This window comes from Pelophylax lessonae, assembly GCF_965119305.1.
Source record: "Pelophylax lessonae genome assembly, chromosome: 7".
NCBI lineage: Eukaryota > Metazoa > Chordata > Amphibia > Anura > Ranidae > Pelophylax > Pelophylax lessonae.
In genome coordinates, this window is record NC_138774.1 from 61,726,365 (window position 1) to 61,749,291 (window position 22,927).

The 22,927-nt window shown below is 46.3% G+C and overlaps 1 protein-coding gene across 1 annotated transcript in view; it reads right to left on the reverse strand.

Moving 5' to 3' along the window:
• The window catches only part of LOC309559994 (complement factor B-like), a 135,980-nt gene that overhangs the window by 99,287 nt on the left and 13,766 nt on the right, over positions 1–22,927 (reverse strand). The window contains exons 4-6 of the mRNA XM_082263475.1: positions 15,867–16,040; positions 14,102–14,197; positions 6,390–6,523 (exon numbers count right to left, since the gene is read on the reverse strand). Coding sequence (XP_082119601.1) covers positions 6,390–6,523; positions 14,102–14,197; positions 15,867–16,040 — 404 coding nt within the window. The remainder of the gene's footprint in view (positions 1–6,389; positions 6,524–14,101; positions 14,198–15,866; positions 16,041–22,927) is intronic.

Here is a 22,927-nt window from a genome sequence, read left to right on the forward strand (position 1 = left end):
CCTCTCCCGACCGCAAGTCTCTCACTGCAGCCTCGGAGCTGCCTGCTATATCCTTTGTAGTTGTGAGCTGAGGGGAGGGGCGACAGTGGGGGAGGCAAATTGACACCCACATTTTTTTTCTAGCAGTTTTGTGTGCAGGGCCGCTTCTATTAGTGCACATAAGTCAGGGGCGCCGGAGGTGCCCCCTCCTCATTGTCCGGGGTTAGGGACAGCAGAAGGAAAAGGGACTTCTGGACCGACAAGCTCCATGTCTCCCCCCCCCCCCCGTCCAGGCGGGCAGATGGTGCATCCCAGTGAGCTGGGACACAAAGCAGCATCAGCAGATGGGCTGTCTTTGGAGCCTGGCCGGGGGGCGGAGACTAAAGGTCAGCTGACTCGTGAGGGCTGAATGTGGAGGGCTGGAGCTGATCTCGGCAGAGGTGTCACTGCTGCTAGTGCCAGACACCACGGAGCCAAAGTGAGTACTCATAGGCGTGCACACACTTATCATCTAATGCACATTACATACTTGCCCACAGCAGTGACTGTCCCACTACAGCTCTCAAACTCTTTTTTTCTATCTTCCCCAGAAATCTCCTGTACATTCTATCTGTTCCCTGATTTTCTTAGATTCCCTCCATCTCAGTGTCTGCTCAGAGAACCTGGAGGTGGGTTCTGCTGACACTGTGCAAGTAGGGGGTGAGCTGATGTTCTAAGAAAAGTAAATTTAGGGAGATAAGCTGCCCGTTTTACATCAGCACTAATCAGGAGGATTTGATTGCAGGGAGATGAGAATGATAGAGCTATTACTACATACACCCCCCCCCCCACACACACACACACACACACACACTCTGTGTATGTCCAGATAATGTGAAGAAACTTTATGACCATTCCATTAACCCTCTGTTATCAAAGTCTAATTCCCAAACATTACCTAACCACTCAATACAAGTTAACTGTCCTCAATAAATAGAGCAGAGCACAGTGTTCACGGCATTTTACATGGTAGTGCAATTCTATGAACACTTCATATTCGGAGAAAATCTGTTATTTTGAATTTACACAGTTTAGCTTTTTTTTTGCACACAAGCGCAGGTGTGGTTTTTATGCATCACATGTAGGGTTGCCCATTCATGAGCAACATGGTAAAGAAGTCCCTTCCCCATCCCCCACCAGCACTGCCACTGATCCCACTGTCATATACTACCCTAGCCTGTCCGTATTCTACCCTACCTAGCCTGTCCGTATACTACCCTACCTAGCCTGTCCGTATACTACCCTACCTAGCCTGTCCGTATACTACCCTATCTAGCCTGTCCGTATACTACCCTACCTAGCGTGTCTGTATACTACCCTATCTAGCCTGTCCGTATACTACCCTATCTAGCCTGTCCGTATACTACCCTACCTAGCCTGTCCGTATACTACCCTACCTAGCGTGTCCGTATACTACCCTATCTAGCCTGTCCGTATACTACCCTACCTAGCCTGTCCGTATACTACCCTACCTAGCCTGTCCGTATACTACCCTATCTAGCGTGTCCGTATACTACCCTATCTAGCGTGTCCGTATACTACCCTATCTAGCGTGTCCGTATACTACCCTATCTAGCGTGTCCGTATACTACCCTATCTAGCGTGTCCGTATACTACCCTATCTAGCGTGTCCGTATACTACCCTATCTAGCCTGTCCGTATACTACCCTATCTAGCCTGTCCGTATACTACCCTATCTAGCCTGTCCGTATACTACCCTATCTAGCCTGTCCATATACTACCCTACCTAGCCTGTCCGTATACTACCCATTATGGAAGTGTATGTGTAGTGTACTACATTACATGGTCTAAGGCTCGGTTTCCACTAGTGCGACTTGCGGTGCGACTTGACACATGTCAAGTCGCACAGCAAGTCAAAAGCCATTGTTTTCAATGGGGCCCGTTTCCATTGCCGCGTCTTGAGTTGCGGCGACTTCAAAAGTAGATTGTGCACTACTTTTGAGCCGTCTTCAGTGCGACTTCCCTCTATAATGAGGGACAAGTCTCACTGAAAGCCGCAAACAACTTAAGCTACGAAGTCGCGCTAGAAGTAGCATGACTTCGTAGCCGCACTAGTGGAAACCGAGCCTGACTGTAACTTAGACTGAAGTTTAATGCATAGTAAAACGTTTTAGGCTTATGGAAGTGTATGTGTACTAATAATGCGCATTGTGCCGCACATTCACGAGCATATAGGGGGGGGGCAGCAATTTTTATTTTGCCTAGGGCGCCAAAAAACCTTGCACCAGCCCTGGAGAGGAGGAGCCATACAGAGGAAGCAGCGGCTTTGCTCTCTACTGCAGCCTCCTGCTTTCTCTGTACGGCTCCTCCTCTCACAGGCGGAGTGCATTTGATATCACTCCACCTGTGAGCCGGGACTATGGAGGCGCCGTTCTCACAGTGACAGCCGCAGCCCCGCTGAGATATCACACAAGAGCCCAGCACACCACAGAGCCCAGCACACCACAGAGCCCAGCACACCACAGAGCCCAGCACACCACAGAGCCCAGCACACCACAGAGCCCAGCATACCACAGAGCCCAACATACCATTTTTCTATTGTTTGGTGACACTCTAATGTAGTCTCTCATCGGGGATGGAGGGAACTCTTTCTATCAGAGACTCTCCAATAGGCACAGAGAGGGCCTCTGTAAGATAAACCCCCCTCCAGGTCCCATTAGAATCCGTTGTAGTCTCTAATGGGGCCTGGTGGGGGGTCTTTCTAACATAGACTTTAAAATGCACACAGAGATGACCTCTGTTCGAGAGACCCCCCTCCAGGTCCAATGATACAACCCCATTGTAGTCTCTAATGGGGCCTGGTGGAGGCTCTTTCTAACAGACTCTCTAACAGAGGCCCTCTCTGTGTTCCTTGGAGAGACCCCCTCCAGGTCCCATTAGGAAAGGGGAGGAGTTAGTACGATGACCACGCCCACACGGGGGGCGCCATAAATATTTCTGCACCCAGGCGTCTGTTACCCTAGGATCGGCCCTGCTCAGGTGTGAGTGGGGAGCAGGTGTGCTAAATTTGGTGTTATTGCTCTTACTCTCTCATACTGGTCACTGGAAGTTCAACATGGCACCTCATGGCAAAAACTCTCTGAGGATCTGAAAAAAATAATTGTTGCCTAGGCTATAGGAAGAGTGCCAAGACCCTGAAACTGAGCTGCAACATTTATAACACCAAATATGCTAATCATCATAAAGATCCTGTCAGGTCACCTGTGGCCAGGTGACAACTGCACCCTGTTGGAGGCAGGGGTGCAGCGCAAGGTAGTGAACCCTATAGCAGACTGCTGCGGATGGACCGGAACGTGAACCCAAGATTCCCCAGGGCGCGGAGTCTAAGACCCAGCAGGTGTTTACCAGGGCCTCTAGTGGTGAGGATGGACTTCGCTGCAGCTGGGCCCAGGTCATGGCCCCTGGGGTCCCCCAGGTCACGCTCCATAGGGAGAGAAGGGAAGCAGCCACTCAGGACACACAGAATGGTGAAGGGTAAGCCGAGGTCGGGGTAACAGGCAGACAAGGGTAGTCAATGGACAGGCCAAAGGTCAGGGTAACAGGCAAACAGGAACAGTCAGAGACAAGCCAAAGTCGGTACACAGAGGAGTAGTTTCAAGCACACGGCAAACAGGAAACAGGAACTAATACTGTTGAACAGCAAAGCAGGCCTGCAGTGCACTGGTTAATATAGGCTTCCTGTGATGACCTGGGTGGGGCAGGAACAGGAAGGAGAGGTGATAAAAAGGAACCAGAAGTGCAGTCTGACCTCTAATACAGACATGATGGGACAGGTTAGCTTTGCCAAACTATTGCAAGTCCATGACAGATCCCAGCATTAGCAGTGCTAGATACTGTAAATAAATAAATATTCCTTAAGGTGGACAAAAAAACTTTGTTTCATATATTATCAATCATAATATATCAGTCCCAAAAAGAATAAAAAGGATTAAAAATAAAGTCCATGACACCAGGTGAGAATAAGATATTTCTGTTAATGGGAAGGTAGATACGGTTATAGGACAAACTTGCATTAAGGCCGTCACCACACCTCTTGGAATACCGCTTGCTTTGGTAAGAAAAAACTCACCCGAAGTAAGAAACAGATACGCTATTCAATCAAACAGCCATTCACAGGCGTAGACCTCCTGTTATAAGTCTCTTTTCCAGGCACACGCTCAGGTTCTCATTCCCATTTGGTCAGTATAACCGATGATCAAAGAAAAGGGAACAGCTCATAGCGTGACTCGGTTTCAAACTTTTATTAAACCAATAAAACCCCCCTTACATAGTTGCACTTACACATGGGTTAAAAGAAACACACACTAGATACACCCGTATCTGCTACTCTCACCCCCCGTACCGTCCCACAGTAAATCCTTGGCAGAGAAACAGTTGAACAGTGTACGTAGTAGCCGCGTAGTAGGGCGAGACCACATGGCTACTAAATACACTGTTGTGTGGATTGCTGGGTGGAGCATAATAAAAGTTTGAAATGAAGTCACGCTATGAGCTCTTCCCTTTTCTTTGATCATCAGTCATACTGACCAAAGAGTGAGAGCCTGAGCGTGTGCCTGGGAATGGCTGTTTGACTGAATAGCGTATCTGTTTCTTACACCGGGTGAGTTTTTTACCAAAGGGAGCTGTATTCCAAGAGGTGTGGTGACGGCCTTCATGCAAGTTTGTCCTATAACCGTATCTACCTTCCCATTTACAGAAATATCTTATTCTCACCTGGTGTCATGGACTTTATTTTTAATCCTTTTTATTATTTTTGGGACTGATATATTATGATATATAATATATGAAACAAAGTTTTTTTTGTCCACCTTAAGGAATATTTATTTATTTATCTAGCACTGCTAATGCTGGGATCTTTATGATGATTAGCATACTTGGTGTTACATGTATTTATATATAGCTGCTGCTTTTTCTTGTCACTCAATCCTTGATGGTTGTTTTGGCTCAATATCATTCTAATTTCATTTGTTGTTACGGTTCATCTTAAGCGCTGGGTGGAGCATTGGTTAGTGTTTTCTATTTTTCTTTTTGAACATTTATAGCACAATGGTTGCAAAGGATATTGTTGTGTTTGTTTGCACCATCTATTGGATTATATACTGTATTTTATATTTCATCTTATTGCACTAATGATTTATAGAGTACCATTTTTTCTATATATTTTCTTTTTTGCAGCATTGAGCATTGCTTTATATTTGTGTTTGTTATATTTACTGATACACTTAAAAAGTGAATTGCCACTCATTCTCCCCCTCCCCCCTCCCCTGTAACTGAGTTGCAGGGTTTTTTTGGGGGGGAGCAGAGCCAGTACTTTTTTTGTTGGTACCTGCTCCTATGTCCTCAATCCTCGCATATGCAAGGATGATGTCACATTGTCCAGCACCACCCCTCCCCCCAGTCACCAGCAACTCCTGGGGCATGTCACATGTCCCAGGAGGCTGCAGGACCAGTCTTCCTGTGCTGCGCAATCTTGTGCCAGACATTCATGCAACATGTTTTAGATTCTGTCTTTATTTTGTTTTATGTTTTTTTATTGATCCTTTAGGTTGTGTGTGTGAGACTCTTATCCACAGCACAGTAATTAAGGGGTATTTTTTGCTTACATTGACCGAAAACTATGTACTATCAGAAGGTATAGAATTTTTTAACCGTGCCCCTTCAAGACATTCCCATTGTTTAGCACAATGCAGTCAATCACATTTGTATTGTGGCGTTATGCACGTGCCGTTTGTCTTCTCTGTCCCAAGGTGTTCCCCTTTCACAAGTTCCAAACTTATGAAGTATGGTTACACGGGCAGCACAGTTCCCCCTTCTAACTAATGAGCTACACTGCCTCTAATATGCACTTTCTGAAAAAAACAGTTGTAAAAATTCTTCTTCATACAGGGCAATTACACCCATGTCCTGTGCAGGCCCATGTTTATCTGCACGGGAATGCACAGGTGCTTACTGCCCCAATATGACATCCATGTGGGTGGGGGTGTGTGCCCCTGAACTCACCCTGGGTGCATTCAGGGTCTTGCACTCGCACAGATGTCATACTGGAAGCATTGCAGTGTTCGTGCAACCACTGTGTACCAATAGACAGCACTGAGACTGCCGGCATGGGATGCACACAACATCTGTGCATCCCCGTGCCAGTAGCACATAATCCTGCATGAGGCACGGATGTAATCTCACCATGTGAACAAGGCCTACATTTTTGTACACAAAGTTGATGATAAAAACGATTTAATTGCAAAAACAAGCAGTCTTAGTAACTGGTAAAATATTCATCATGATGGGATATTTATTCTCTCTTTACCTTCCCTATGTCACATTTCCTGCTGGCTAAACATAAAGCTCTGTACCTTCTCTATAAATGTTTCCGCAATCTCCTTTGCAGTCTTAAAATTCTTCGATCCAACACTTTTTGAAGCATCAATGACAATGAAGATATTCATGAGGCCACCTGTTTTTACTTGCAGTTTACGATCGCTTTTATCTGTAAAGAAATAAAAATGACATCACTGTAAATATACACATTTAGGGCTGTTTTAGACAGTCAGGCAGTAATGTTTACCCTCCCCCCTGGTGCCAAGCATTCAGAAGGTGCTACTGCCGCCTGTTTTTTTTTTTTTTTTGTTGTACCTTTTTCTTTTAATTGCTGAAAGGAAATGTTAAATTGCAGGATCACACTGCAACTGCAATCCAAGCATTGGATCGCAGTTGTAGTGCAGCTCCATTGATCTCAATGGGCAAATTTGACCGGGGGCGCAGACTGTCAAACTCTTCACCTTGAGTTAAAACTGCCATGGCCACGCTATGTGTGCAGCCCTGTCAGGCTATAATTTTAGAATACTGGTGGAGGAACGGGAGGGAGGGGTGATGAAATCATAGCTCAGCTACCTGTTTTTAACACTCCCCAGCTACCAGTGTGAAAGAGCCCTTAGAGTAAATAACACATATTTTGCAAGGTGGAATTACAGTAAATATAGGACCTCCACCTTACTTTCCTAACCATTTACAGGATTATTTACTTATTATCAAACTGCTTCTAGCCAGACTAAAGAGTGCTATACACTAGTAGAGATGTACAGAACTGTACATATATATATATACACATCTAGTGTCCCCAAAAGCCCTTTTAAGGGCTGGTAATTGAGTTTTTTCTTCATATATATATATATCTATATCTATCTAGTGTCCCCAAAAGCCCTTTTAATGGCTGGTAATTGAGGATTTTTATATATATATATATATATATATATATATATATATAACTATCTATCTAGTGTCCCCAAAAGCCCTTTTAAGGGCTGGTAATATAGTTTTTTCTTTATATATATATATATATATATATATATATATATATATATCTATTGTACACTGCAGTTGCCTGCCCGCTGTGTGTGAGAGGCCACAGACCTACTACCACAGACTGTACTGTGTGCACACCACACTCATTTCGTGTGGCACAGGCACAGTACCTTGCATTTAAAAAAAAATTTTTTTTTCCTCTGTCATAATTGCAGTGAGTGCTGTGTCAGGTCCACAGAGTGCACTGTACCCACTGCAGTGCACTGCCCACCACTGATATATATACGGTGGCACAGCATCTTGTTGCAAATTGAAAAAAAAAATATTTTTTATTATTGCAGTTGCCTGGGCTGCCAGTGACTGTCAGGTCCACAGAGTGTACTGTGCCCACTGCAGTGCCACTGTGTGCCCACCCACCACTGATATATAAGGTGGCACAGCAGCTTGCAAAGTAAAAAAATATATATTTTTTTTATAATTGCAGTTGCCTGGGTGCCAGTGACTGTCAGGTCCACAGAGAGTGTACTGTGCCACTGCCCACCCACCACTGATATATAAGGTGGCACAGCAGCTTGCAAAGTAAAAAAATATATATTTTTTTTATAATTGCAGTTGCCTGGGTGCCAGAGTGACTGTCAGGTCCACAGAGAGTGTACTGTGCCACTGCCCACCCACCCACTGATATATAAGGTGGCACAGCAGCTTGCAAAGTAAAAAAATATTTTTTTTTTTTTATAATTGCAGTTGCCTGGGTGCCAGAGTGACTGTCAGGTCCACAGAGAGTGTACTGTGCCACTGCCCGCCCACCCACCCACTGATATATAAGGTGGCACAGCAGCTTGCAAAGTAAAAAAAATAAATATTTTTTTTATAATTGCAGTTGCCTGGGTGCCAGTGACTGTCAGGTCCACAGTGTGTACTGTACCCACTGCCCAACACTCCTATAGGGGTGGCACAGCACCTTGCACTCATAGTACAACAGTAACAACACATTAAAAAAAAAATGACAGGCAGAGGCAGGCCACCCCGCAAGGGCCGTCGTAGTCGTGGTGCTGTGATTTCCTTAGGCCCTAGAATAATGCCCAGTGTTCAGAGGCCACCACAGACCCTGAACTCAAAAAATTCTGAGGACATAGTTGACTGGCTTACACAGGACACCCAATCGTCTACAGCTTCCGCTCGGAACCTTAATGCACCATCCTCCTCCAGCTCGGCTTCGGCACCTCTCAATTTACCACTCGCCAGCCCGCCGGCACCACCACCAACACTAGCACCACAGCCGCTTCACTTGATCCGTCAGAGGAGTTATTTTCACATCAGTTGGAAGAAATAAGTGATGCGCAACTATTAGTGCCAGAGGATGTAGATAACGGGGATATGTCTCAGTCAGGCAGCATTATACACATGGACGTACATTGATGTTGATGTTCTACCTGCTGCTGCTGCCTTTGCTGAGTTGTCAAGTGAAGCGGCTGATGATGACGATGTGTCTGTGGATGTCACCTGGGTGCCTGCTCGAAGAGCAGAAGAAGAGGGGGAAAGTTCAGATGGGGAGACAGAGAGGAGGAGGAGACGAGTTGGAAGCAGGGGGAGGAGGTCATCGCAAGGAGCTAGTGGCGCAGTCAGACAGCATGTAGATTCGGCACCCGGGGTCAGCCAGACAGCACGCCAATCAACACAAGCTGTTGCCACCACCAGAATGCCGTCCTTGCAAAGCTCAGCAGTGTGGCATTTTTTTTGTGTGTCTGCCTCTGATATCAGCGATGCCATTTGTAACCTGTGCCAAAAGAAACAGAGTCGTGGGAAGTCCAACACCCACCTAGGTACAACTGCTTTGCGAAGGCACATGATCTCACATCACAAACGCCTATGGGATCAACACATGAGTAAAAGCAGCACACAAACTGAAAGCCACCATCCTCCTCCTGGTCCAGCATCTTCAGCCACGTCAACCACTGCTGTCCTCCATGCCCCCTATCAACAACCCGCCCCTCCGCCTCTCACCTTCAGCAGTTCCTGCTCACCTGCCCACAGTCAGGTGTCTGTCAAGGAAATGTTTGAGCGTAAGAAGCCAATCTCACAGAGTCACCCCCTTGCCCGGCGTCTGACAGCTGGCTTGTCGGAACACTTAGCCCGCCAGCTTTTACCATACAAGCTGGTGGAGTCTGAGGCCTTCAAAAAATTTGTCGCTATTGGGACACCGCAGTGGAAGGTACCCGGCCGAAATTATTTTTCACAAAAGGCAATCCCCAACCTGTACTCTATTGTGGAAAAGGAAATCATGTCACGTCTGGCACACAGTGTTGGGGCAAGGGTCCATCTGACCACTGATAGCTGGTCTGCAAAGCACGGTCAGGGCAGGTATATAACTTACACTGCGCATTGGGTAAACCTGCTGGCGGCTGCCAAGCATGGAATGCGTGGCTCTGCTGCAGAGGAGTTGGTGACACCGCCACGACTTGCAGGCAGGCCTGCTGCCACCTCCTCTACTCCTCCTACTCCATCCTCTTTGCTAACCTCCTCGGCTGAGTCCTCTTCTGCTGTTGCGTCTTGCTCCACACCAACTGCACCCCCCCAGCTCCCCAGGGGCTATTCGACATGCCGGATACGACAGTGTCACGCTGTCTTGGGGTTGACTTGCCTGAAAGCAGAGAGTCACACCGGACCAGCACTACTGTCCGCCCTGAACGCACAGGTGGATCATTGGCTGACCCCGCACCAACTGGAGATTGGCAAAGTGGTGTGTGACAACGGAAGCAATTTGTTGGCGGCATTGAATTTGGGCAAGTTGACACATGTGCCGTGCATGGCACATGTGTTGAATCTGATTGTGCAACGCTTTGTGCAGAAGTACCCAGGCTTACAGGACGTCCTCAAGCAGGCCAGGAAGGTGTGTGGCCATTTCAGACGTTCCTACACGGCCATGGCGCACTTTGCAGATATTCAGCGGCGAAACAACATGCCAGTGAGGCGCTTGATTTGCGACAGCCCGACACGTTGGAATTCAACACTGCTAATGTTCGACCGCCTGCTCCAACAAGAAAAAGCGGTCAACGAGTATTTGTATGACCGGGGTGCTAGGACAGCCTCTGCGGAGCTGGGTATTTTTTTGCCACGTTACTGGACGCTCATGCGCAATGCCTGTAGGCTCATGCGTCCTTTTGAGGAGGTGACAAACCTAGTGAGTCGCACCGAAGGCACCATCAGCGACATCATCCCATATGTTTTTTTCCTGGAGCGTGCCCTGCGAAGAGTGCTGGATCAGGCCGTAGATGAGCGTGAAGAGGAAGAGTTGTGGTCACCATCATCACCACCAGAAACAGCCTTACCATCGCTTGCTGGACCTGCGGCAACACTGGAAGAGGAGTGTGAGGAAGAGAAGTTAGAGGAGGAATGTGGCTGGGGGGAAGAACACACCTTCAATGACATCAGTGAGGACGAGGAATTGGACATGAGTAGCTCGGCATCCAACCTTGTGCAAATGGGGTCTTTCATGTGGTCATACCTGTTGAGGGACCCTCGTATAAAAAGGCTGAAGGAGAACGACCTGTACTGGGTGACCACGCTACTAGACCCCCGGTATAAGCAGAAAGTCTCTGATATGTTACCCAATTACCGGCAGTCGCAAAGGATGCAGCAGCTAAAAAATAAGTTGAAAAGTATGCTTTACACAGCATATAAGGGTGATGTCACAGCACAACGGGAATCCAACAGGGGAAGAGGTGAAAGTAATCCTCCTCCTACCACCACAACCACGCCGGCAAGGACAGGACGCTTTACAGACGTCTTGTTGATGGAGGACATGCGGAGCTTTTTTAGTCCTATGCATCGCCACAGCCCTTTGGGGTCCACCCTCAGAGAATGACTCGACCGACAGGTAGCAGACTACCTTGCCTTAACTGCAGATATCGACACTCTGAGGAGGGATGAACCCCTTGACTACTGGGTGTGCAGGCTTGACCTGTGGCCTGAGCTATCCCAATTTGCCATTGAACTTCTGGCCTGCCCCGCTTCAAGTGTGCTGTCAGAAAGGACCTTCAGCGCAGCAGGAGGTATTGTCACTGAGAAGAGAAGTCGCCTAGGTCAAAAAAGTCTTGATTACCTCACGTTTATTAAGATGAATGAGGCATGGATCCCGAAGGGACTGACAGTGGGGGATGCATTTGACTAAAAAAGGCCTGGTGATGACTGAGATGCCTTGGGCTAAAAATGGTCCACACGCTGCTGTATTTAATCATTCTCTGCATGCCGGATGACTTACGTGACGTCTCCGCCACCAACTACGGTTCAAGCCGCAATGTTTTAGTGCACTTTCTGCCTTGAAAACCTCAATTTTTCAGGCCGCTGCTACAGCAGCGGCTGCAACAATACGTACTTTTTCATGCATGTGTACATGCCTAATTTTTCTGGCCTCTGGTGCTACACTGTGGCTGCAAAAAAACAAAAAACAAAAAAAAAGGCACATATATGTGTCAATTCCCCTTCGTGATCGTTACCTTGTCGTGGTGAAGGGGCTTGCGTATCACAATGAAGCGATCACCTCTAGGAGTGTGTTGGCACACCCCAGATGATAAGGTCGTTGCTTCATTGTGAACAGACCAAAAGCGATCCGCAGGATAATTTTTCATAGAAAAAACATTCATTTTCTTTCATTCTTTCTGCGGAGCTGGGTATTTTTTGGCCGCGTTACTGAATGCTCATGAACAATGGCTGTAGGCTCATGCATCCTTTTGCGGAGGTGACAACCCTGGTGGTCAGTCGAACCCAAGGCAACATCATCGACCTCATCCCATATGCGTTTTTTCTGGAGCGTGCCCTGCAAAGAGTACTGGATCAGGCTGTAGATGAGCATGAAGAGGAAGAGTTGTGGTCCCCATCACCACCAGAAGCAGCCTTGTCGTTGTCAATTGCTGGACCTGTGGCAACGCAGAGAGAGGAGTCTGAAGAAGAGAAGTCAGAGGAGGAAGGTGGCTTTGAGGAGGTGGAATACCAGCCACAGCAGGCGTCCCAGGGGGCTTGTTCTCACCTTTCGGGGACCCTTGGTGTTGTACGTGGCTGGGTGGAGGAAGAGACCTTCAATGATGTCAGTGAGGACAAGGAACGGGACATGGCTAGCTTGGTATCCAACCTTGTGCAAATGGGGAGTTTGCGGTTGTGCAAATGGACTGACTGACTGTTAAACGGGGAGTTTGGTCTGTCAGAGTTTGGTCTGTCACTGTGAAGCGGGCGTAACCCTTACACTACTTGACCGATAAAACATCATACCTGATCGTATTCACACACTGGATGTTTTAAAGCACGTTATTCCAAACAATTTAGGAATGTTAGGTGATTTATGCCCTTTATGGATCAAAACCCGACTCTGCGTCAACTACGTAATTTTCCATGGGAGTTTTGCCATGGATCCCCCTCCGGCATGCCACAGTCCAGGTGTTAGTCCCCTTGAAACAACTTTTCCATCACTATTGTGGCCAGAAAGAGTCCCTGTGTGTTTTAAAATTCGCCTGCCTATTGAACTCTATGGCGGTTCGCCCGGTTCGCCGGTCCGCGAACATTTGCCGATGTTCGCGTTCGCCGTTCGCGTACAGCGAATTTTAGGTTCGCGACATCACTATACACTAGTAGATTTGCATTTGAACATTTGTATGAAAATCTGTACAAAAAATTCTCTGCACATTCAATGACTTGACAAAATGTTGTTTGAAAGTACTTCCAAATTTAACTTGCTTTCAACATTCAATTTTGGAACAAATGAACTTTCCCAATTAAAAATAACAGTCATTGTTAGAAATTTGTTCATTCGAGGAAAATGTTCTATCTTTCTCCTCACTGCAGTTAAAAATGAACGTTGATTTGACCCTACTAATGCTTAGAAAATCAAATGATTGTACTTAAAGAAAATAATTTTAAGTTTAATTCTACTAGTTTATGGGCAGCTATGGATGACTGTGCAAATTCAGACTTCCTCACATAATATTGAAATAAGTCCTGGAAATTCATTTGAGAACAGCCAGAGACAAGTGTGCTGCTCTATAACCCCCCATACTCATGCAATTAAAGAGTTGTACACTGGAAGCCCTAGCCTAAAAAATTTATGGCCCTAAATCTCTTTTTCTGTGAAACCAACCAAATGGGCTTCAAACAAGGCCCTACATCCCCTGGAAAGATACACTGTATGGCCAAAGACGTATAGACATCTGACCATCAGAACCATATGAGTATGAGCCATTCCAAAACCATGTTGGATGGGAAGACCTGTCTCACAAATTATGTTTCTTTTTATCCCAAAGGTGTTTAGGGTTGAGGTCAGGACTCTGTGCAATGGCTTTGTGCACAGGGCCACAGTCTGAAGCACAAAAGGGCCTTCACCATTCTGTTACCACAAGCAATAAAAACATTTTTTAAACTGTTCTTCTGTACCAGCCATTCTCAACCAGGATTTCTCGAGGGTTGGCTAGGGCTTCCTTGATTTGTGGCTAATTGAACTCTATCTGATGGTGCTTGCATAGTTCCAGGTCGAATGCCACTTGGCAGCATCAGTGGAATGACTTTGAGGTGAGTCATTCTGGTTACCTCTATAAGGGCAGAATTCTTACCATGTTCCACATCCAATGTAGAGGCATTTTCCCTATGCCAACCAATGGACTAATCCTACCAGGGTTTCCGAGATCTGAAAGTTATCTCAAGGGTTCCTCTGGGGCAAAAAGGTTGAGAAAGGTTGTTCTATACTGTAAGTCTGACTATATACTATGTATTTTCCAACCTTCAACTCTGTCCGGGTCTGATGATTCAATGGTTTCAGCCAAGGAGGATCCAAATACCTCTGCCACTTCTTCCGGGGTATCATATGTGTAAGCAGCTGTGGACAAGGTGGTTCATAGAATAGTATATGAGACACGTTATGTGATATCCAAGATATACAAGATAGCCCCAAATATTTATTTGCAAAAGGTAGATTCCAGATTTTTTTTTTTAAATGAGGAAATACCTCAGTTTTTTTTTTTAACCATACAGTTTTAATGACTATTAGAAAATATTCTATACATTTAAGTTACAGAGTGTGTTATGGTACAAGATAGAAAATAAGCTTAACAGGGGGATATGACAGATTCATTATTTATATTATGGTCCTAAGTTCTCCATCGTTACACTTAATTGATTGATGTGAGATGTTGTGTTTGAAGAACACAAGGGGAAGGGTAGGTTAGGTGAGGTAAGAATTAGAGTAGGGTGGGGAGTGGGAAGGAAGGGAATCCAGAAAAGAAGGGCAAAAAATTCACTCAGAAGGACCTTATTGGTAATTTGGGGTACTACTTATCACAAAAAAGTACATCTGAGATCAGGGTTGTGTACCATGAAATGTTATTGAGCTAGATGGGAATAATAGTAAAAAACTAGGAAATAATGAACCTTACTGGTACCAAGAGAAGGACAGCCACATTTTGTTATGATAAAATATTAATATTTATTACAAAAATATATGAAAAAGGTAGTAAAACCATGCATTCGTATTAACATAGGACAATATCCGCCGTATATTAAAAAAAACCAACATGTCTTTGCTATATGTTCCTGCCTTTTTTTTTTATCTAGATGGGAATACATTTTCAGGAACTGCACTCCAGTCTATGCTCTTCTGAAATACTTTATTGGATCATCCATAACAGATATACAGCCATAGTGTCTCCACCCAAAAAAAAAAGAAAAAATCTCCTTTAAGCATTTTTCCACATTGCGGCTTGATTACAAGGATGACAAGCAAAGACGAGATTTTTGATCCTGCACCCAGGGCCTGGAGATGAAATGAAAAAGCAAGTCTAGAGAGGTGATTTGGGACTGGGACTGACACTGCTAAATATGTTATTGACCCAGTTAGGGGATGTTAATAACTATAGTTGAATATAATCGCATGTTTGAGGGTATAGTAAAGTCAAGTTTACTATAAAGAACAACTGGAAAAAAAACATGTTGTCATCATAATGGATGAAAGATCGGATCATTAGGTCAATACTGCACATTTGTTGTGTGCCAACATGTCCAGATTTTCTAGAAAATTGATTCTTTAAAATGCGCTGTAGCACATAAGAACTCAAATTGGGCATGGATATTAAGGATATGTATCACAGAATCCAAAGCGGGGATTTTTGTTTCCAAAGTCTGGCAATGGATAGTCTGGCTGCTATTAATATATGGGTGAGAAGGGTGCAGTGATTGTAAATCTCACTTTTAGCTTTTAACTACTTTCTGTGCCCACAGTCGGAAGTTTTTCCCTGATTTTCTGTGTTGATGACCACATAGGCAGTGAGTTGAGTTTCCAAAATGGGGTAACCGAGAGCAATAAAAACATCCCAGAAATACAGAACACTTAATCATATTATCTAGATTTTTCATCATGGCGGGCAAGAGAAAGCCAGGACCTCTAGTAAGGAGATCTCACTGCTGGAACCCCTGAGAACTATTTATTAGAAATTACTATTTACATAGGTGTTCTATCATTCAGTAGTATTATTTTGTCTTAGTTATCTTACTTCTGCAGGATGGTTCCGATCCTGACCACCTCTTGTTCTCTTTACATTCCCTTGTCTTCGATCCGAACATTTTGAGTCCATTCTGACACTCATAGATCACTTTGCCTTCAATTCGATAGGAAGTACCAATTTTACTGGCACCAATGGGGATCCCTGGGCTGGGGCAATGGCCCTCTGAAGAGAACATAGAGGTACTGTAAATTATATAGAATAATATTAATGTGACCATAACAGAACAGTTTGACAATCCATTAATAGTAGTAAAAGTTAGAGTGTATCCAGTGTACCTAAGCCCAAGAACAAACATTTTTTATATATTGCAACTTTCTGGTCGTTAGATGGGGTGTCTGCATTTGTTTTTTTCAGAATTGTTTATCTGTATCCTGACAGTAGCATAGGTCTTCTACTAGGGTGAAAACTCTCATTCGCTGCAGAGGCGTAACTAGAACCTTCAGGGCCCCGGTGCAAGAAACCATGAAGGGCCCCCCCCGGACCCCTGGCCGGGGCCCTTCCCTTCAAGCCCGGGGCTCTTCCCATTGATCCAGGGGCCCTTTACTCCCCTTGCGGGGCCCTTTATTACGGTCCCACAGCGGGTCTCTTTCACAAGTTTTGCAGTGGGCCCCCTTCCTGCCATCTTGGGGCCTCCCCACGGTGGTGGAATGCCAGGGCCGGTCGCAAGTGTGACCTTTGTGATCCTGGAAGTTCACCCACTGCTGTCAGTAGTTTTTATTTTTTGGTATTTTAATTGTATTATTTTTTATCATTTTATTTTATTTTTTTACAATGTCACTGACTATGACTCTGTCCATTTAGAGAAGCAAGGAGCTGGTAAATTACATATTTACCGACCCCTTCCTGGTTCTCTATTGTGACACATCCCCTGCAGCTGCCGGCAGGAGAGGGGAGGGATCACAGTGGGGGGGGGGGACCAGGGGAGCACACAGGGGCCCAGAGACAGCAGAACACAAGTGAACTGGATAGGAGGAGTAGCGGGGGCAGCATACAGAGGATCCAATCTCCTCCATTTTCGTTCTGTACAGGCTGCCCCCGCCGCCCCTCCTATCCAATGCTGGGCCCCCTGGAGCATTGGGCCCGGTTGCAATTGCAACCCCTGCAACCCCCGTAGTTACGCCCCTGATTCGCTGTACTGTATTTATGAAGAAGCAGTGTTGTCACCCTAGAACAGGAAGTTTGTTAGGACTACAGAACACTTCCCTCTCTACATCTTTCTCTAACATGAGGGCATTTCTGTAGTCTACATAGGTGAGTTAGACAGGGCTGATAGCAGTGCTTAGGATTTCACTGCATCACAGGCAAGGAGCAGAGAATCTTTACAGTGTACTGGATTTTTGGCAGGATTCACTATAAATGGAATTATGTATTATGCATTTGCATATATTTTCTTTTGGATTCTTTTTTTAACATAGTTTATCTTTTTTGTTTAAAAGAACGTGTTTATAGATCTTATATGCTGAAATACATACCTGATGTTACTCATCTCACACCCTACAGAATAACTGGGACTCCTTCAAGCTCATTCACCTCTACTCCTGTTATATATACAGTGGGTACGGAAAGTATTCAGACCCCCTTAAATTTTTCACTCTTTGTTATATTGCAGCCATTTGCTAAAATCAAGAAAGTTCATTCTTCTTCCTCATGAATGTACACATAGCACCCCATACTGACAGAAAAACACAGAATTGTTGACATTGTTGCAGATTTATTAAAAAATTTATTAGAAAAACTGAAATATCACATGGTCCTAAGTATTCAGACCCTTTGCTGTGACACTCATATATTTAACTCAGGTGCTTTCCATTTCTTCTGATCATCCTTGAGATGGTTCTACACCTTCATTTGAGTCCAGCTGTGTTTGATTATACTGATTGGACTTGATTAAGAAAGCCACACACCTGTCTATATAAGACCTTCCAGATCACAATGCATGTCAGAGCAAATGAGAATCATGAGGTCAAAGGAACTGCCTGAAGAGCTCAGAGACAGAATTGTGGCAAGGCACAGATCTGGCCAAGGTTACAAAAAGATTTCTGCTGCACTTAAGGTTCCTAAGAGCACAGTGGCCTCCATAATCCTCAAATGGAAGACGTTTGGGACGACCAGAACCCTTCCTAGAGCTGGCCGTCCGGCCAAACTGAGCTATCGGGGGAGAAGAGCCTTGGTGAGAGAGGTAAAGAAGAACCCAAAGATCACTGTGGCTGAGCTCCAGAGATGCAGTCAGGAGATGGGAAAAAGTTGTAGAAAGTCAACCATCACTGCAGCCCTCCACCAGTCGGGGCTTTATGGCAGAGTGGCCCGACGGAAGCCTCTCCTCAGTGTAAGACACATGAAAGCCCGCATGGAGTTTGCTAAAAAACACCTGAAGGACTCCAAGATGGTGAGAAATAAGATTCTCTGGTCTGATGAGACCAAAATAGAACTTTTTGGCATTAATTCTAAGCGGTATGTGTGGAGAAAACCAGGCACTGCTCATCACCTGTCCAATACAGTCCCAACAGTGAAGCATGGTGGTGGCAGCATCATGCTGTGGGGGTGTTTTTCAGCTGCATGGACAGGACGACTGGTTGCAATTGAGGGAAAGATGAATGCGGCCAAGTACAGGGATATCCTGGACAAAAACCTTCTCCAGAGTGCTCTGGGCCTCAGACTGGGCCGAAGGTTTACCTTCCAACAAGACAATGACCCTAAGCACACAGCTAAAATAACGAAGGAGTGGCTTCACAACAACTCCGTGACTGTTCTTGAATGGCCCAGCCAGAGCCCTGACTTAAACCCAATTGAGCATCTCTGGAGAGACCTAAAAATGGCTGTCCACCAACGTTTACCATCCAACCTGACAGAACTGGAGAGGATCTGCAAGGAGGAATGGCAGAGGATCCCCAAATCCAGGTGTGAAAGACTTGTTGCATCTTTCCCAAAAAGACTCCTGGCTGTATTAGATCAAAAGGGGGCTTCTACTAAATACTGAGCAAAGGGTCTGAATACTTAGGACCATGTGATATTTCAGTTTTTCTTTTTTAATAAATCTGCAACAATGTCAACAATTCTGTGTTTTTCTGTCAGTATGGGGTGCTATGTGTACATTCATGAGGAAGAAGAATGAACCTAAATGATTTTAGCAAATGGCTGCAATATAACAAAGAGTGAAAAATTTAAGGGGGTCTGAATACTTTCCGTACCCACTGTATGTACTAGCTATAACGTGAAAAAGCTTATATGTTAATGTAGCCCCCCCCCCAACCTCCATAGGCCTGGTGGTGACCCCCAGAGACAGGGGAGGCCAACATTCCTCCTCAGGGTGCTGGTTACTAGGCATGGTGGGTGGTGTACAAGATAGAAAGAGAGGCGCCAGTCACTTTTATGCTTGAACAAAAATAAGGTTATTTCTCACAATGGGAACAATGTGGGAGAGGGGTAGGGTATAGGAAACCCTTAGTCAAAAAGCAGCAGATTGGCAGGACTCCTTAGACAAAAAATGTAGAAAAGGTAGACAGCAGTGCAGAAAAAGAGCCTTTAAGCTGAAACCAGCAATCTGTACTTTGTAGCAGAAGCTGTCTCCTGTAGCAACAATATGCAACTAATGGAAGGTGCAGGAACTCTCTGGATGATTCCATCTTGATGCTTTCCCAGGCTCTCCATGGTTCCCCGGTTCATGGCAGAGGCACCTCTGGTACTTCATCTCAGGTCTCCATCCTTTCCTTCATGCTTCCAGGCAGTGTGCAGGCTCTCCTTTACAGAACCCTAAGCACATGGTTAGGCCTCAGGCTTCGGGCCTACCCAGCAGCAGCTGTTCCTCACACACCCACCCAGACAGGGGTCTGGGTGGGAAAGGACACAGATCACCTGACTTCCTCCAAATAAATATCTTCTCCCAGCATGCTCAGCTACCAGTATGATTGGCTGAGAGAAGCATACATATTCATAACCTGACTGACTGTAATTCATCTCACTAATGCCAAAGGTAACATTACCACCTACTGACAAAAGGGAGAAACACAGCTAAACCAGGATCAGGAGGAAATCCAATGATCACAAAGACTACAAATCAGCCAGGCTAGCTACCACCTAGCACAGCTAAATTTATTAGCAACCCTGTTTAGAACACAAAATAATGGAAAATGTATGCACTAACTGAAACAATATTAAAAGTCAAGACAGTAAAATTAGGGGCTAAAAGTGTTTTGTTCTGGGCCATTCACAACTCAAAGTGTGTGTTGAGTACAGGTAAAGAAAATGTGCATTAATGTCCATTGGCATGATGCATTTTCACATGCACTTTTCTCCTCACTTCCTGCAGCATGCAAAGAGTTTAGGGCACAGCAGAAGAGTCAAACTTGTGCTGGTCTGCTGTGTTTCTTGCTCTTTGATGTGCATTGCGTTGCACTGACACGTGTTGCCATGTGTTGCATTGAAAAGAGTAGGGCTTGTTTTCTTTTTTCTATTTCAAACCAGTGTATATAAGTTCAATGCACCAGTGTGAACTGCTCCCATGCACATACCTTATTTTTTACAGGTCCTTGTGCTGGCATATGTTGAAAAAAAATGTGCCAACTGGTATCAATTGACCATTTGTGCCGTTCCAGATTCAGAATCCATTTCTAGATGGAATTGGAGCCGCTTATCCCATGATTTGGTACTCTGCATGTAGGCAGGTGTAGTTAACTGCATTGCCACTAGGTAGCTCTGCAGCGGAATAGTGTCTGTTACAGAAGGTAGGGGCATTAGGTGCTAGGCCATCTCCCAAGTGATGTCAGGGGTATATAAGCTAGAAGGGGAGGGACACAGAGTTTATTGGGGCATGGGAGCCATACACCCCCCATATGTAAGAATGTAACCTACAAATGTGGGCCCTGGACCAGGCATAGAAACATAGAAACATAGAAACATAGAATGTGTCGGCAGATAAGAACCATTTGGCCCATCTAGTCTGCCCAATATATCTGAATCCTATGAATAGTCCTTGGCCCTATCTTATATGAAGGATAGCCTTATGCCTATCCCATGCATGCTTAAACTCCTTCACTGTATTTGCAGCTACCACTTCTGCAGGAAGGTTATTCCATGCAGGCAGGAGGGCCAGTGGAGTGGACCTGTATGAAGGAGTAGCTGGCTGGAAACATTTTGTTCCTTAAGGATGTGGGGGCAGGGCCGGTGCAAGGATTTTTGCTGCCCTAGGCAAAATAAAGATTGTCCCCCCCCCCCCATATGCTCGGCCCACGATGTGACATCACAAACCCATATGATCTGCCCATATCATGACATCACATATGTCCCACCCCTTTCTCAACAGCAATTCAGCCTCACCAGTGCCCATCAATGCAGCCTCACCAGTGCCCATCAGCTCAGCCTCATAAGTGCCCATCAAATCAGCCTCACCAGTACCCATCAATGCAGCCTGATGTGAGGGTCAGCTGTGTTAGGGTCTCTCACCTAAGTGATGGCAGCTCAGCAGGTCCTTGCACAGCCAGCCTCCTGGGGGTGTGATGCTCCTGGTCCTGGGGTCAAGTTGTGGCAGCCTGCATGCAGCCTTAGCCAGTCAAGTGTGCCCCAACTCCCTGGAGTGCCCTGCCTCTGCCTGCCTCCAAAAGTCCAGGAGTTGTAGTTTCCTCTCTGCTGCTCTCAGTTCTCCCCCACCCCCCAGTCTGCCCAATCCCTCCTACCCCCAGTCTGCACAAGCCCCCCCTCCCCCTAGTCTCCACAATCCCCCCCAGTCTGCATAATCCCGCCTCCCCTATTCTGTACATACCACCCCCAGTCTGCACAATTTATCTTCCCCCTATTCCCCCTCCCCCAGTCTGCACAATTCCCTCTCAGTTTACAAAATCCCCCCTTCCCCCTAGTTTGCACAACCCCCCCCAATCTGCACAGCCCCCCTCAGTTTACAGAATCCCCTCCTCCCTAGTCTTCACAATCCCTCCCCCCCCAGAATGCACAGCCCCCCTCAGTTTACAGAATCCCCCTCCTCCCTGGTCTTCACAATCCCCCCCCCCAGAATGCACAGCCCCCCTCAGTTTACAGAATCCTCCTCCTCCCTAGTCTTCACAATTTCCCCCCCCCAGAATGCACAGCCCCCTCAGTTTACAGAATCCCCTTCCTCCTTAGTCCTCACAATCCCCCCCCCCCCCAGAATGCACAGCCCCCCTCAGTGTACAAAATCCCCCCCAGAATGCACAGACCCCCTCAGTTTACACAATCCCCCTCCTCCGTAGTCCTCACAATCCCCCCCCCCGCCCAGAATGCACAGCCCCCCTCAGTGTACAAAATCCCCCCCAGAATGCACAGACCCCCTCAGTTTACACAATCCCCCTCCTCCGTAGCCCTCACAATCCCCCCCCCAGAATGCACTGCCCCCCTCAGTTTACACAATCCCCCTCCTCCCTAGTCCTCACAATCCCCCCCCCCCAGAATGCACAGTCCCCCTCGGTTTACACAATCCCCCTCCTCCCTAGTCCTCACAATCCCCCCCCCCCAGAATGTACAGCCCCCCTCGGTTTACACAATCCCCCTCCTCCCTAGTCTTCACAATCCCCCTCCTCCCTAGTCCTCACTGTAAGAAATTACAAGGGAAAGAAGAGTAGCAGGAGGAGAGAGGGGGGTTGTGCAGGGTGAAGATAGTTCACTCACAAATTAAGTTTCCCCCCTCAGGCTGGTCTCCACAGGTAGGCTGAGCACAGACACACAGTGCCTGTAGGGGGCTGGAGTGTAGGCGGGGTTTGGCTAGAAACAAATGGGAGGAGGAGTGTCAGATTTAACAGGCAGCCGAGTGTGAGGGAGGAGCTAGAAAGACAGTGGGCGGCGACGGGACGGGCGGCAGACTCCCAGGAAAGCTAGCTTTCTCTGCAATGTCTAGCTGTGACAGAAACAGAGGAAGTGCTCGCTTCCGCTGTCTGAGGTACGGTTAAGCAGCCTATTTACAGTCCATCAGAAATGCCTGGGGGGAATGCATGCCTGCTCCCTGCTGCGCTAGTCCTCCTTTGGCCACCCTCACTCGCCAGCGGTCATTACTTGATTGATTCCGGGTAGAGCAGCAGGATGCTGGC